Source organism: Dipodomys spectabilis, unplaced genomic scaffold, assembly GCF_019054845.1.
Source record: "Dipodomys spectabilis isolate Male_0828 unplaced genomic scaffold, ASM1905484v1 ptg000006l, whole genome shotgun sequence".
NCBI lineage: Eukaryota > Metazoa > Chordata > Mammalia > Rodentia > Heteromyidae > Dipodomys > Dipodomys spectabilis.
In genome coordinates, this window is record NW_024870683.1 from 7,256,020 (window position 1) to 7,271,123 (window position 15,104).

Here is a 15,104-nt window from a genome sequence, read left to right on the forward strand (position 1 = left end):
ACTTGAGCCACAGAGCAACTTCTGGTTATCTAGTGGTTAATTTGGAGATAAGAGTCTCACAGGCTTTCCTGCCCACACTGACTTTGAACTGTGATCATCAGATCTCAGCCTCCTCCATAGCCTAAGGTGTGAGCCACCCATGCCCGCCATACTTGTTACCTTTTTCTGTTGTAGTTCCTTCCTGTCTCCTACTTCCCTTCCCATTGCTAGTTCTTTTTTTTTAATCCATTCCTAGTTCTTATGTATCCTTCTGTAGACCATTGTTATATTTCTGTAAATTGAAAATATAAGCCAGGCACTTTGGCTTATACCTTTAACCCTAGCTACTGAGGATCACAGTTCAAAGCCAGCCTAGACAGGAAAGTCTGTGAGACTCTAATCTCCAATTAATCAACAAAAAGCCAGTTATGGCTCAAATGGTAGAGTATTGGCCTTGAGAGAAAAAAAAAAGCTCAGGCCCTGAGATCAAGCCCTACACACAAAACAAGAAGTTCTATTTATGATGTGGAAAAACTATTTGACTGCATTGCTATATGTAACATTGATTAGGAATGTAGATTCTCTTTTCATGATTTTAGTTTGAATGTTTTTTTTTTGTTAGATTGGTGTTCTAATACTATTGATCAAGTATTTAATCTTGTAATTTACTTCTTCTTTTTTCCCGTCTCTCCTTTTTCTTTACCTTACTTTTCCTCCAATTTTAACCTCTTGCATCAGACAAGGCTTACAGGCTAAAAATGACAAAATTAGGATCATTTCAGCTTTCTCTGATAGTGACTATGAAGAACAAGCAAATGTCTACAAAGAGAGAGAAGGAAGCATATCACAAGATCTTCTAGAAAATAGTACCAGAAACTTGAAGGAAGCAGAGGTAAAAGAAATTAGAACATTTCTAAAAACTGATGAATACATCAGCCAACAAAAGCACCTAGAATACAATAGGAAAAAGATACCATCTCAGAGCCAACATACAGAATTCTCTACTGATCTTAATTTTGATCATCAGTTTGAAACAACTGCATTCTCTACATATCCTCAGAAATATAATTCAATAGATAGAAGAAAAAAGAAGCCCTCTAGTAAAAGACAGCAATATGACACGAAGACTAACTCCAAATATATATATCCTGATACTGAAAATTATGACCACATTGAAAAGAAGAAACAAAATTACCCAGCTTTGTACTCCTACAAAGATGGATTTTTGATTAAGAGTGGTACATGGACTACCAAGAGGGAAAGTCATGATCTGCCCTGTTGCTTAAGAAACTGTGAAAAGTTACATGGCTCAAACCAGCCTAACATTAATTTTTCTCCATTAGATATTGTTGAAGATTCTTCTAGTAGCACTTCTGAAGAATTCTTGTATTCCCCTATTTCTGATGAGCAGGAACATTCACTGTCTCCAACATGGGATCCATCCAGTATCCATCCTATGGAAGATTTTACTGAAGAATGTTATATGACAAATCCAACATTGCAATTACAAAGGATGAATTGTGATACAAACCCAGTTGGAGATCTGTTAAAGTGCTCAGTGGGAAAGCTAACTCCTTCTATTGAGGAACCCAAAGAAGACTATGTTGACACAATAGATGAGCTTCAGTGTTTGGTAGAAACTGTGTCAGAATATTTAGCAGAGAAGGAAGAAGAGATCAATAGATTTAGTTCTCTTCCCAAAACTAAAAAAACACACAAATGCAATAATACTGTTGATAATTCAGAACAGAAGATGCTTGGTGATCAAATACCACCTCTAACTAATATAAAGAATGACAGAGACAAAGCCATTTCTTTCTCTGAGCTGAGTGGAGTAAAAAATGCTGTTGGGTCTTTATTTAATTCACTAACAGAAAAGGTGGGGTCAGGCACAAAGCATTTATCAACTTCTGTGGAGAAACTAGTTTATTTAGTTCCAGAAAAAATAGAAACTCTTAATCAAACAGAGACAATTAATTTAGGATCGAAACCCAGTAATAAGTCAGTAGTAGAGAAGGATCTATCCATTCAACCTTCATTTTCCTTTCCAACAATTGATAATAAAGATACCAGCAGAAATGGCAAAACCTTGGAAAAAGAGCACACAAGCACCAAGAGTGAGAGTTTAAACTTCCAGGATGTAACAGAGACTACTAGAAGGGATTCAGTACCACAAAGTCAGAGTTCAGTTATAAAGTCTGTTTTCAGCATGTTAAATCCACTAAAGATCTTTTCAGAGAAAGAAGAGACCAAAAAAGAAGACCAGAGTAAGACAGCGAGGAAAGAAAGCTTTGTTGGTTTGGAATCAAATCAAATGGAAGCTATCTCTGTCAATCACAGTAGTAGCTTTGGTGCTTTATGTAAGAGTGATGAAACCCCAGGTTTCCAAATACAACCAACTAAAGATTTATTGTCCTCTCATGTTGCCAATGAACCTTCGAACATAGCAAGTTGTACAAGTAAGAAAGATAATATTGAGAGTTTGTTGGAAGGAAAAACCCCTGTAGATTTGTCTCTGTTGCCAGATCAATCAATAACATGTGCTAAAGACAATCCAGGACATCTTTGTATAGCCAGCAGTAGAACTGCAAATGAAGAGGCTACTTCAGAGCCATCAGAAGAGGACAAAATTACTGGTGATGATGATTTCCTTGAACCACTCAGAAAATCATTTAGCCATTTTTTGTTCACATCTCCTGAGACCTGTTCAAAGGAAACTTTGTCAGAGCCTGTGAAAACTCACCAGTTGGAGGAAGATGGAAGGGAAAAAAGCCCTAAGAAAGATAGTAATTCCTTTTCGTTTAGTGGAAAACTAAATATCCCATTTTTCAGAGTTCTTAGTCATTCTGAAAAGCAGCAGGATTTACAAGAAAAAGGAAGCATTTTTCCTTTGTTTAAGTTTCCTTTTACTGACAGTCATAGCACTGATAATGAACAGAGTTTTCATGGTTCAGCAGCAGCCACTAACAAAGAGATCCAAAGAAATTGCCATGAAAATGCTATACTTAGTTCAATAAAATCGAATTCAGTTCCAAATCATCTAGGGGAACTGGGTAGTACAGAAGAATTTAATAACATCCAGATAAATTATCCGGAAGATGTCAAACTTAGTAAAATGAAGTGTAGTTCAGTTCCAAATATTTATAAAGATCCGGGGAAATTCAGCAGTTCAGAGGAATTAAGTAAGAATGACCAAATGCCCTGTCCTGAAGATGCCAAACTTAATATAATGAAGTCTGATTCAGCCCCTAATATTAATGATTTTGAGAAACCTAGGACTATAGAAACATTAAATCCAAATGACCCTATAGCAGTAGAGAATGATGAAAGTACTATCTCTGGAGTTGTGCCCAAAGAACATAGAACCTCAGATCTTTCAGAAGAGCTGAAGGATTTTGCACAAGTGACATTTTCAGTAGCATCAGACTTTTCATTAGAGTTTATTTCAACCACCTCAAAATCTACTAGAGTTAATGAAGACAAAGTTGAGGATAAAACTTCCAAGAAAATCACACAGGGAGGTTTCTTTTCTGGTTTGCTTAATAGGTTTTCTTCTGAGAACTTGCCTACTCAACAAGAATTAAATATGACAAATGATGACTCCAGTCACAAGAGTGGTACCTCAAGTTTATTCTCTGGAATATTTAACTTTATATCAAATAGCAATATGAGTGATTATAAGCCAAATGAAATAAAGGTTGTTTCTTTAGACAGTATAAAAAGTTTGAATGGAAATAAGCATTTATCCTTGGATGAGGTCTCTACTGCATCATGTGCGACTATTGAAAAGCTGAGGAACCAGGTTGAAAACCATAAAACTTCTGGTTTCCTAGGAAGCATTTCATTATCTAAAGAAAACACACCATCATCTGATAATTGGGTCCATAATCATCATTGCTCTCCAGCATGGAAAAGCCAGCAAGATGAAAAGCAGTGTTCCTCTTCGGAGAATGCAGTATTTCATTGTGCTCCCAGTTCTGAACCATCTTTCTCAGAGAATTCTTTGGCTAAGAGGCCAACACTAGACTATCTTCTTCAAGAAAAACCACACGAAAGTTCAAATATGTTAAATTTACATGCACTAGACACTAGCACTTTAAATAAGCCAAACCACTGTCAGGCTTTTGAAGAGATGAACAATTCTTTATGTTTTGAATGGGACTGTAATACAAAAGATTTTTCTAAAAATTCCAGAAAACTCCAACCAGTTTATCATACATTGAATCAAAATACATTTCCATCAGCAGATGCTTTCTTGTGGCCTGACTCAGAAAACCCAGTAATAAATTTTTGCCAAAAAGATCAAAATGCAAATATCTTGGAATGGAGAACAAATCCAAACAGTGTCATTTGGTGTGACTTACCATATGAATCATCTGATCAGTTAGCATTTAATGAAGATTACTTATTAAGAGGTGATATGTGGGCAGCTAATGCATTATATGGAAATTCTGGTTATCTCTCAAATAATGAGACTAAGAATTTGCCAGAAGAATTACCCATCGACTTAAGTTATGCTTCACTTTATGAGAAAACTATGTGTTCCATAATTGATCAAGAATCTTTAAGAATGGAAGAAAACTTTATCTTTTCAAATTTTGATTATGAGTACCAGGAATGGATGTCATGCCTTGAAAATGGCATCTGGTTGTCCTCAGAGGATGGGAATTATGGATATTATATGTTCCATGATGGTCAGTATATCTATTCTCTCCTCACTGATTCTACTGGTCAGTATGTGTATTTATTTATACCAGATTATTCTTATGGAGAATATTTGGATTATGATTTACAGACAAATAATCTGACAAGTATGATGTTTGATGACAGCATTATTTCTGCCCATAGTTTTCAAGTACAGGACAAAGAAGATGAAATATTGTGGTATGTGGAAGAAAGACCAGCTGATAACCCTCTTGATTTATCTGTAGCTTTTCCAACAAAAGAGAGATCATTGTATGTAAATTTAGAAAAGTTTTCACAAGTACTAGAAGAGTCAGCTTTTGGCCAAAGGGATCAGCCATTAGATTATTCAGACTATAATCCTCAGAAGTTTAAAGGAGATTTTAAATCTTTCAAAAAAAGGACTAATAGTTCTGGAGATCTTGAATGCATACTGGATCTCAGAAATCACCCCCAAACTATTAGTAGTCATGTCTTAAATAGAGATCAAATTATAGGGAAAGCTAAGAACTGGCCTCTAGCTAAAGATGCATCTGCTCACCTTTCCACTTGCCATTGGCTTCCATCTTCTTCTAAAGAAGTTACCTCTTCAGTTCATTCTCAAACTATGATTGGAGGCTCACAGCAAGCTGACAAAACATCAATGAATAATCTGACTCCAGTGTTTTCTGTTTTGGGTGCCTTGGTTGGAAGTTCTTTGAATTTTGCTAAGAATGAATCTTTAGAGACTTTGGTCATGCCAAAATTGGATCAGCAGTCAAAATCAGTAGAGCTCACAAATGATGATCATCCACCATTAATCTTGAGTAAGCAGTTACAGAATAATTCCCAAAAGGAAGAAGAAAATTATCTTAAAGATCCAGAGAGACAAACAATATTTGATGTTCAACAACCAGAGCTTACTGAAAATGTAAGGCAAGGATTCCTTTTAAATAAGAGCAGTCATGTGAAAAAGCAAAGATTGCTAAAATCTAGTTGTCAGGTAAGTCAAACTACTCTTCAATCTAAATCAGATATAGAAGATGATAAAACCATTACATCTGACTCAATTTCAGATACTCTTCCACTACAGTTTAGTAGGGAGGAACACAAGAATTGTGAGCTTTCCCAGGACCAATCTTCCAAAGAGTCTGAGAAAACTTTGTTTAAAAGTGCATTGAAACTTTTTGGTCGGCGAGAAGAATCTTCAGTAATGATGATGACAGATGAAAAACAGCCACCTGGCTTTTTGAACCTCTTTAAAACCCAGGTGAATAAAGAAGAATCATCAAACGTGGAAAGGAATGGTGATAAAACTAGGAAGCCATTATCTCAGGAGAAGAAAGAATCATCTGGTGTTTCAAATTTTTTTGGTACCCTTGGAGATTTCTTTAAAACCAATGTATCTCCTGTACAAAAGACTGAAAATATAACTATTTCTTCAATGATTGATGAAAATGAGGTGAGGTCAAGTCCTAATCCTGTTCAGCTAAAGAACCAGAATAATGGGAATATTCCTCCTGCCACAATTTCCTCTAAAGGAAAGGTTAGAGTTAGAAGTTTAAACAAACAGACTACTATTGATTATAGTGAACCAAGGGAATCATCAACTAGAGATATACAGGGTTTGGATTTGAATGAAAAAGAGGTACCCTTTAGAGATCAGCAGTCAACAGATACATCTTTTTTAACAAATAATCTCCAAGAGTCTCCTAGAGATACTTCAAAAGAAACTAGTGACATGTCTGCAATGACAGCAGCTCTGAAGTCTTTTGATAATCCTAGCCAAAGAAATTTAAATGAACAAAATCATTTTCATGACAAAGACTGGAGTTTTTCAACTGCCACAACTTCTCCATCCCAGCCAGAACTGCCAACAAGAAAAAGTGTATTTTCCTTCTTAACTAGATCTGAAAAATATGAGGACAGAGCCTCTGCTCCTCTACCAAGAGCCAAATCTCAAGCAGAAGGGCTATTCACACTTCCTTCCTTTTTCTCTGCCAGTAGGTCAAGCATCAAGAAGGATACCTCTCATAATAGTTCTGCCTTTAGTTTGTTCAACTTATCATTTTTGGATGAAAAACAACAATCTCCTGGGGAAAAACAAAGTGTTTCACCTGGTGTTCCAGTGATTACTCAGCCCTGTAAGAAGCCAAGTGTTTTTGTAGACACCAGTGACACATTGACTAAGGAAAGGCCCAGTAGTCATAGAAATAGCATAGCCCAGGAAGAAGTTTATGAACAGCAAACACCCCCTTGTACTTCCATTAGTAATACCATTGAGGTTACTTCTTTTGCACATGAGCCCAATGTAGAGGGAAATTTGAGTTCTAGTAATGAGCTAGGAACATCTTCAGATTTTCAGTTGAATCACTTACAAAAAGACATTGTTTCTCCTCTACCAGAATTTCAGGCACAGGAAGACATTGTTTCTCCTTTACCAGAATCTCAGGCACAGGCTAAAACATTGCTTATTGGCCCAGAGACCCTTGGTGAAGCTCCCCATAAAGATGAGGCTGTCAATCAGAGTGCTTTACCCGATGACATACTGGCCAACTCTTTTTCTCATGAGAACCATTTGAATGGAAAGCTCAATGATTTAGATGCTTGTACTGAACACCAGAATGAAAGATTTATCATAGACACATTAAATTTACCACTAGAAAAGGGCCCTGATGAGGTCTTACCACAGATCTTCAAACCAAGTGCAGCTTCTCCAGTATCAGAATGTGCAGGGCGCCTCCAGATTCAAGAAGTAGATAAAGAGGAAGACAAATCAGGCTCTACAGTAGAAATGCTTTCAGGATTTGTGACCAAAGTGAAATCTTTCTCTGAGTGCTTAATTGAACCCCCTAAAACCTTTTCTGGATTTTTCTCCCCTAAATCTCCAAAGAAAAATTCAATTTTTTCTCTTTCTTCTAATACATCATCACAGCCCTTCAAAAGTGAGTTGTTTGGTATTTTCAGAAGTCCCAAACCAGAGATACCTAAACAAAACTCATCTGTAGCTACATCCTTGCTTCAAAATGGTCATTCTAGAGATGCTGTGGTCTCAACACCTACAGAGTGTTTGCATAGAGAAGCTACCTCTGCAGGACTCAATTTAGATTTAACTTCCAGTGACTGTAGAATGTCTGGGATTAATGTAAAGCCAGAATCAATTACTGTGTCAGCCAAAATGGAAACAAATAATATTCCTGAAAATATTCCAGAACCCCCAAGTTTTGAGATGGCTGCTACATCTTCTGTCTCAGAGGATGACATGGGGCAAGGAGTATTGTCTCTGAGTGATGAAGGAGACATGGGGATTTTGCAGGGTACAGACACAGAAGCATCATTGGAAACAGATCAAATATTACTGCCAAAACAGTTGCACTCAGATCCTTCCATGATTGGTGAAGATCTTTCTTCTCCAAGCCAATTACCACTTCTTGAACCAGAGCCAGCTATTCAGACTATCTCCACAACTCAAAATTTCTTAGAGTTGCATTGTACAAATTCATTGGAAACTAATATTACATTTGACAAAGCAAGTGTCAGTGAGAGCACCACACTGAAAACTCAAGAGTCTTATTCTTGTCCTCTGCAGGAGGACTCTGTGCTTGGTGTCAGAGAAAATGGTGCGATACATACTGTCCAGAAAGACAAATCTATAGTCCCCCAGGAATCAGAGCAACCAAGACCTCCATTAGAGATCCCAACCATGACCAGTTGGCCTAAACTCCACTTCCCTTCCTCCACTGCTAATCATGGGAAGACACTGAGTTCTTTCTTTTCCTCACCACCTTCTGGCAACAGAGCAGCAGACACTGGCTTAATGTCCAGTTTCAAAAAGTTGTCAACTTTATTTGAGGGAAGTAGCGAGGGGAAAGGAAGTATGTTGGCAAGTGATCTCAAACTAGGATTTGGAAAGAAACTGGATCTTTCATTTCAATGGCCAAAAGAGAATAAAGAGGACCCTGAAAAAATGCTTGCAGAATCCACCTGTCCAGTTTTAGTTATCAGTGGTGATCAGGACCTGACTCCCAGTGAGGCTAATATAGCTTTGGAGTCTTCAGAAATAACTGGGGCTTGTGCTGAGCCAAATGAAGCCTATACTCAGCACTTTGGGACCACTGAACAACTGGAGGCCAAGTCAAATGTGTGTGCTGATGGGCTTTCAGAGCCTGGAGAAGCAGAAAGTCAGCTGGAAATTCCAGCATCTGGAGAATTCTGTGGTACCAAGGTCAACCTTTCTGGCTCTACCTGTCCTTCAGAGAAGCATGAGGAAGAACACTGCACTATTTTTGAGCTACTTCACAAGCCAGAAAAACAAGAAGAGGAAGTAGTGCCTGCTAGTACTACCTCTGTTTTGAATGTACAGCAGCTAGTTACTCTGAATGACTTCAAGGAACCGATGACCAAAAAAAGGCCTGTTCTCAAGTCAAGCATCATAAATGGTTTTAAGGAATTGACCATTTATGATGCAAATGTCTTAGTGGTAGATTATGGTAGCTTGCTTTTTATCCTTCATGTGTCTTTCCTATTACCTGAATTCCATGTTAATTAGAGGGTTGGTGGTAAGAACTAATGTGTGAATATTTTCATCCTTTCCCTTCTCCCTGGTACCAAAAGTAGTTTATTTGCTTAAAGGAGAGGCTGTGCCCTTCCTTTAAGATACTCTAGTTTGAGATTTTTCACGCTAGTTTGCTCTGCCTTGTATAATGTGGAATGGAGAAGAGAGGGCAGAGAGGCTCCAAGTATTTAAGTGACATATTAATTACAACTACATTATAGGAATAGGCTGCTTCATTGGACCTTAGGTACTTACATAATAGATGGGGAAAGACCTATTTTGCTTTGATTTTCTAAGTTGCTTCCAATAAGCTTCTGTATCTCATCCTGTAGATGGTGAGAAACTATTGAAAGGGCATATCAATTCTTCTTTACTAAGACATAGCAGACATAGCCATACACATTTACAGTTGTAGAGAAGTAAATGAGGACTTAATTTATTAAATAATAGAAAATTGGATTGTAGTTTATTTTGGCATTTTTACTCTGTGATATTAGAAAACTTTTTTATCACAGCTATTGGATAGGTTTCTTTTTTTTTTTTTTTGGTCGGTCGTGGGGCTTGAACTCTGGGCCTGGGTGCTGTCCCTCCGCTCTTCAGCGCAAGGCGAGCACTCTACCACTTGAGCTACAGCGCCACTTCCGGTTTTCTGGTGGTTTATTGGAGATAGGAGTCTCATGGTCTCTCCTGCCCGGGGTGGCTTTGAACCGTGATCCTCAGATCTCAGCCTCCTGAGTAGCTAGGATTACATGGATAGGTTTCTTTAGAAGACCACATTAAGAATTTAGGAATAAGCAGTAGGGCATTTAATATTAATCCTAATCACAAATAACATAGGTAAAATATTGTTACTTGGGCATGTCTCAAGTGGTAGAGTAGTTGCCTAGCGAGTGCAAGGCCCTGAGTTCAGTCCTTTGTACTGAACAAAAAAGAATGAAAAGCAAGGAAAGGATTGAGAAAAGGAAGAAGGAAGAAAGGAAAGGGAGGAAGGAAGGGAGAGACATGGAGTGGGGAGGGACAAAGAAAATCCTTCCAAGTCAAGAGCAGGGTGCTATTGGAGAACCAAGCATATTGTGTTTGTGTCATATCCTGTTGTGATCTGCTGAATAGAGATTAAATTTTTGTAGATTGTGAAGTTTGGTTCTCTAAGTAGAAACCTCCTGTTTGTGATTGCTACCCAAATGTAATTATCTCATGGACTTACCCATACTTGTGCCCTGGTTCCCAGTTTGCATTTATTCACTCATTTGTCATCTTCTCATTCTCACAGCCCCACCAGCAGTAGTAGGTATGGCTCTTCCTGTAATGTGAGTCAAGGAAGCTCTCAGCTGAGCGAACTAGACCAGTATCCTGAACAAGATGATGATCGTCGGGAGAGGGACTCCATTCATTCCTGCCACAGCTCTGGTAGCCTCTCCAGAGATAGCAAGCCCAATTTTGGAGAACAAGAGAAAGCCTTGGAGGTGACATGTGAAGCAGAAAAAGAGAGAATATGTGAACTCAAGGAGATAAAAGAAGATGCTACAATCCATCCTCCCTCAGATCTGATACTACACAAGGACCACATTGTAGGCCCCCAGGAGAGGTAGGTGATGCTTACTCACGTGCTTCCTAACTACTTGCCCTGTGGTATCACTTACTCATTTGTTTTACTGAAAATGAGTATGGTAGAAGGTAAGATACCCATACTCAATTGCACAGTTTCCTTTTATTTTTGATTAATTATGGATATTTTGGGGTATCTCTAAAGAACACTTGGGTTTGTTGTATTTACTGATCTGCAGTGTTAGGACTCATTGAATATGCAGGGTTGTTTTTTTGTTTTTTGGCTGGCCCTGAGACTTAAACTCAGGGCCTTGGTGCAGTCCCTGAGCTTCTTTTTACTCCAGGTTAGGTGCCCTACCACTTGAACCACTTCCAGATTTTTGGTAGTTTAGTGGAGGTAAGGGTCTCATTGACTGTTTTTGAACCATGATCCTCAAATATCAACCTTCTGAGTAGCTAGGATTATAATCATAAGCCACTGACAGTTTTTTTTTTGTTTTTTTTTTTGGGTCCGGTCGTGGGGCCTGAACTCTGGGCCTGGGCGCTGTCCCTCAGCTCTTCAGCTCAAGGCTAGCGCTCTACCACTTGAGCCACAGGGCCACTTCCGGCTTTTTTCTTTTTGCCTATGTGGTGTTGAGGAATCGAACCCAGGGCCTCAGGCGTGCAAGGCAAGCGCTCTACTACTGAGCCATCTTCCCAGCCCAGATAGCCTCATTTCTTTTTTTTTTTTTTTTTTTGGGTCTGGTCGTGGGGCTTGAACTCTGGGCCTGGGTGCTGTCCCTCAGCTCTTCAGCTCAAGGCGAGCGCTCTACCACTTGAGCTACAGCGCCACTTCCGGTTTTCTGGTGGTTTATTGGAGATAGGAGTCTCACGGTCTCTCCTGCCCGGGCTGGCTTTGAACCGCGATCCTCAGATCTCAGCCTCCTGAGTAGCTAGGATTACAGGCGTGAGCCACCAGCGTCCGGCTAGCCTCATTTCTTTGGGTACTTTGGCTGTCTTGCTAACCTATTAATATTTTAGCTTATTTTGTGAATGATATTGTTCTGTTTTTTTTTTTTTTGTCTTGTTTTGTAAAGCCAGGGTAGTTATAAAAGACTTGATCTAGGAGACAGACTTAAACTCACTCTTTTAGTTCCTCATGATATGGCAGTGAGTAAGAAAAAAACAAAAAAAATTTTTTTTTTGTTTGGTGGGATTATGTATGCCTAAATTCTGAGAGATCAGGGTATCAAATATCAATTACATGATCAAAGGAATGTTAGTGCTTTTACTTTACCATGGATTATTGGATGAGTCACATACCTTTCTGAAGCTATAATTTACTTTCTTTTCATTTTAACCCCTCCCTTCTTTTTGAGCAGGGTCTTGTTATATAGCACAGTTAACCTTAAATTTCTAGTCCTCTTGTTTCTGCTTCCCAAGAGCTGAGATTCCAGGCATGTTCCACCATGCCTGGATCATTCTTAGTTTTTAGTCATCTTTTATGGCTCATCTAATAGGTGAGATGGTCAGGTGACAGAGCTCTAGCCCAGCCTTTTCATTGGATTGATAACTCACTGAAAGACTGGTTCTTTGTGGACCTTAAATTTGGCAGTTAAATGGTCAGGGCTGAAGTTCTTGGTAGAGAAGTGGATATGTCCAACATGAGTACTTGCTCTTTTCTACTTGTGTCTTCTCAGGACCTAGCTGTGTACATGAAGCCCAGTTCTATTTTGGCCAGACCTACTTTCGAGTGTTTTAGAACACTGAATTCATGTAGATGGTATCAGAGCCTAGGATATATTTTGCATACACAGGTGGTAGATATTTGTCTGCTACCTTAGCTATAGGGTCCAATGGGAGGAAGGAGAAGCATTATTACTAAATTAAGAGCCTGGGTGATTACTTGTTCTAATACAAAGTAGAGTTTCTGTCTCAAATAAATTTTATAATATTTATTGTTCATTTTACAAAGATGTCCCTGAGGAAGCTCAAGGAACACAATCATGACAAGCTGTGATTTTCTTTCTTGGCACTTTTTATGTAGTCTCAGTGTTGGTAAGTCTTTCAAAATGCTTAGTGAAGTAGGAAGGATTTGTAGGAATAAAATTTTGCTGTAAAAAAGCTATGAAAGGGGCTGGGAAGGTGGCTCAGTGGTAGAGCGCTTGCCTTGCATGCCTGAGGCCTTGGGTTCGATTCCTCAGCACCACATAAAAGAAAAAAGCTGGAAGTGGCACTGTGGCTCAAGTGGTAGAGTGCTATGCCTTGAGCTGAAGAGCTGAGGGACAGCACCCAGGCCCAGAGTTCAGGCCCCACAACCGGACCCCCTCCCCCCCCCCCAAAAAAAAAAAAGAAAGCTATGAAAACCTCTAGTGGAGGCTGGTGGTCTCCAAAGAGGGATTGAAAAGGTTATTGTTATTATTATTTTGGTCCAGTAGTAGGGCCTGAACTCTGGGCCTGGGCGCTGTCCATCAGCTCTTCAGCTCAAGTCTAGCGCTCTACCACTTGAGCCACAGCGCCACTTCCAGCTTTTTTCTTTTTGCTTATGTGGTGCTGAGGAATCGAACCCAGGGCCTCATGCATACAAGGCAAGTGTTCTACCACTGAGCTACCTTCCCAGCCCGTAAAGCTTATTTTATACTTCTCTCTCTCTGCTGGGTTTCTAGTTTTGACATTGACTCAGGGCCCTTACCATTTCTCCCTTTCCAGTGAGCCACCTCATTGAGTAAATGGGGAAAAAAAGAAGAGTGGGAACAGATGAAAGCTAAAAGGAGTTGTCATTTAGAGAAGAATTGTTTTTACATTAAGTATTCAGAAGAATCACTAAACAAGTATAGGCATGATTACAAATGTTTTATTTTAGATACTTTGCAATTTTGACTTCAGTTCTGTTACCTTGTGGCCTTTTAACTATTTTTAAGAAATATTCTTCTTTGTTACAAGTCTTCCTGAGGAGAATGCATCTTCACCATTTACCCAAGCCAGAGCGCACTGGATCCGAGCAGTTACCAAGGTCCGACTCCAGCTGCAAGAGGTAGGAATTCTGTTTCAATAATGGTTGGGAAAATTTTTCTTTTGAAAATGGTAGACATATGGTGCTGGAGAAGCTTCTCAGTGATTAGTCATCTTCTTACATGTACTTCTGGGAATGCATGACAAGCCAGAGCTTTAAGAGATGGGAGGTAGCCTTAATTTTTTTCTGTGCTGATTAAGAGAAATTAAATAGAAGGTGAGAATTTGAAATTTGAAGTTCTATGCTTATTCTCAGTGCTACCATCTCTTTGTTGCTATTTTAGTTTGAAGTTAGGATAGAGGACTATTTCACAGTCTCTTAGTTTGACTGTTATTTTTCTTAGCCAGCCATTTCAAATACTACTGTCCTTATCTGTCCTTCTCAGTATGTCAGTAGATAGGAGATCTTCTTGCTAAAAGGATGTTTTTAAATGACAGGTGGCTGCTACTAGTATAAAACTTGGCAGATATTAAAAATGAAAAGCAAACTCACATGTGTAAATATACTCTTTAAAAATTAATTCAACACTTAAGGAAAAGTTGCAAAAACAGTGGCATCATAATGCATCAGTCTTTTTTTTTTTTTTTTTGTCGGTCGTGGGGCTTGAACTCTGGGCCTGGGCGCTGTCCCTCAGCTCTTCAGCTGAAGGCGAGTGCTCTACCACTTGAGCTACAGTGCCACTTCCGGTTTTCTGGTGGTTTTATTGGAGATAGGAGTCTCACGGTCTCTCCTGCCCGGGCTGGCTTTGAACCGCGATCCTCAGATCTCAGCCTCCTGAGTAGCTAGGATTACAGGCATGAGCCACCAGCGCCCGGCGCATCAGTCTTTTTCTAAACATTTGAGAGACAATTGGAGACATGATATTTGATCACTCCCAAATATCTCTCATATTTCCCTAAGAATAAAGAATAGCAGAGGTATGTTTAGCATGGTAAAACTACTGATTATTAGTTGTCATAGGAGAAAGATAACCAGATTTTAGATTGTGCCATTTATGTTTAAGATGAGATTTGCTGGCAGCCTGGTTGAGGGATTCCCTTTCCACCTAGTAATTGAACTTCCATCCATGTTTCCCCTTCCCCTTCTACCTAAGATGATGATTTTAGTTAATTATCATTGTAATTTTTATGCAAACATAAACATATGAATATATACTCTGATTCCCCTTTTGTATAGGGTAGTGTATTATACATGAGAGTGTATTTTGCCTTTTTGCTTCTCTTTCAGCACTAAGAGCAATTTTTATTTTTATTTATTTATTTATTTTTTGCTTGAACTCTGGGCTTGGGCGCTGTCCCTCAGCTGTTTAGCTCAAGGCTAGCGCTCTACCACTTGAGCTACAGCGCCACTTCTGGTTTTCTGGTGGTTTAT

The 15,104-nt window shown here is 39.0% G+C and overlaps 1 protein-coding gene across 3 annotated transcripts in view; it reads left to right on the plus strand.

Annotated features, from left to right (window-relative positions):
• Positions 1 to 15,104, plus strand: part of Unc13b (unc-13 homolog B) — a 171,666-nt gene that overhangs the window by 82,576 nt on the left and 73,986 nt on the right. For 2 of the 3 annotated variants that reach the window (XM_042695951.1, XM_042695958.1), the window contains 2 exons: positions 10,467 to 10,781; positions 13,664 to 13,754. In XM_042695951.1, the coding sequence (XP_042551885.1) occupies positions 10,467 to 10,781; positions 13,664 to 13,754 (406 nt within the window). Of the gene's footprint in view, positions 1 to 1,006; positions 7,055 to 7,093; positions 9,052 to 10,466; positions 10,782 to 13,663; positions 13,755 to 15,104 lie in introns of all 3 variants that reach the window. The other variant, XM_042695931.1, reaches the window with a different exon arrangement.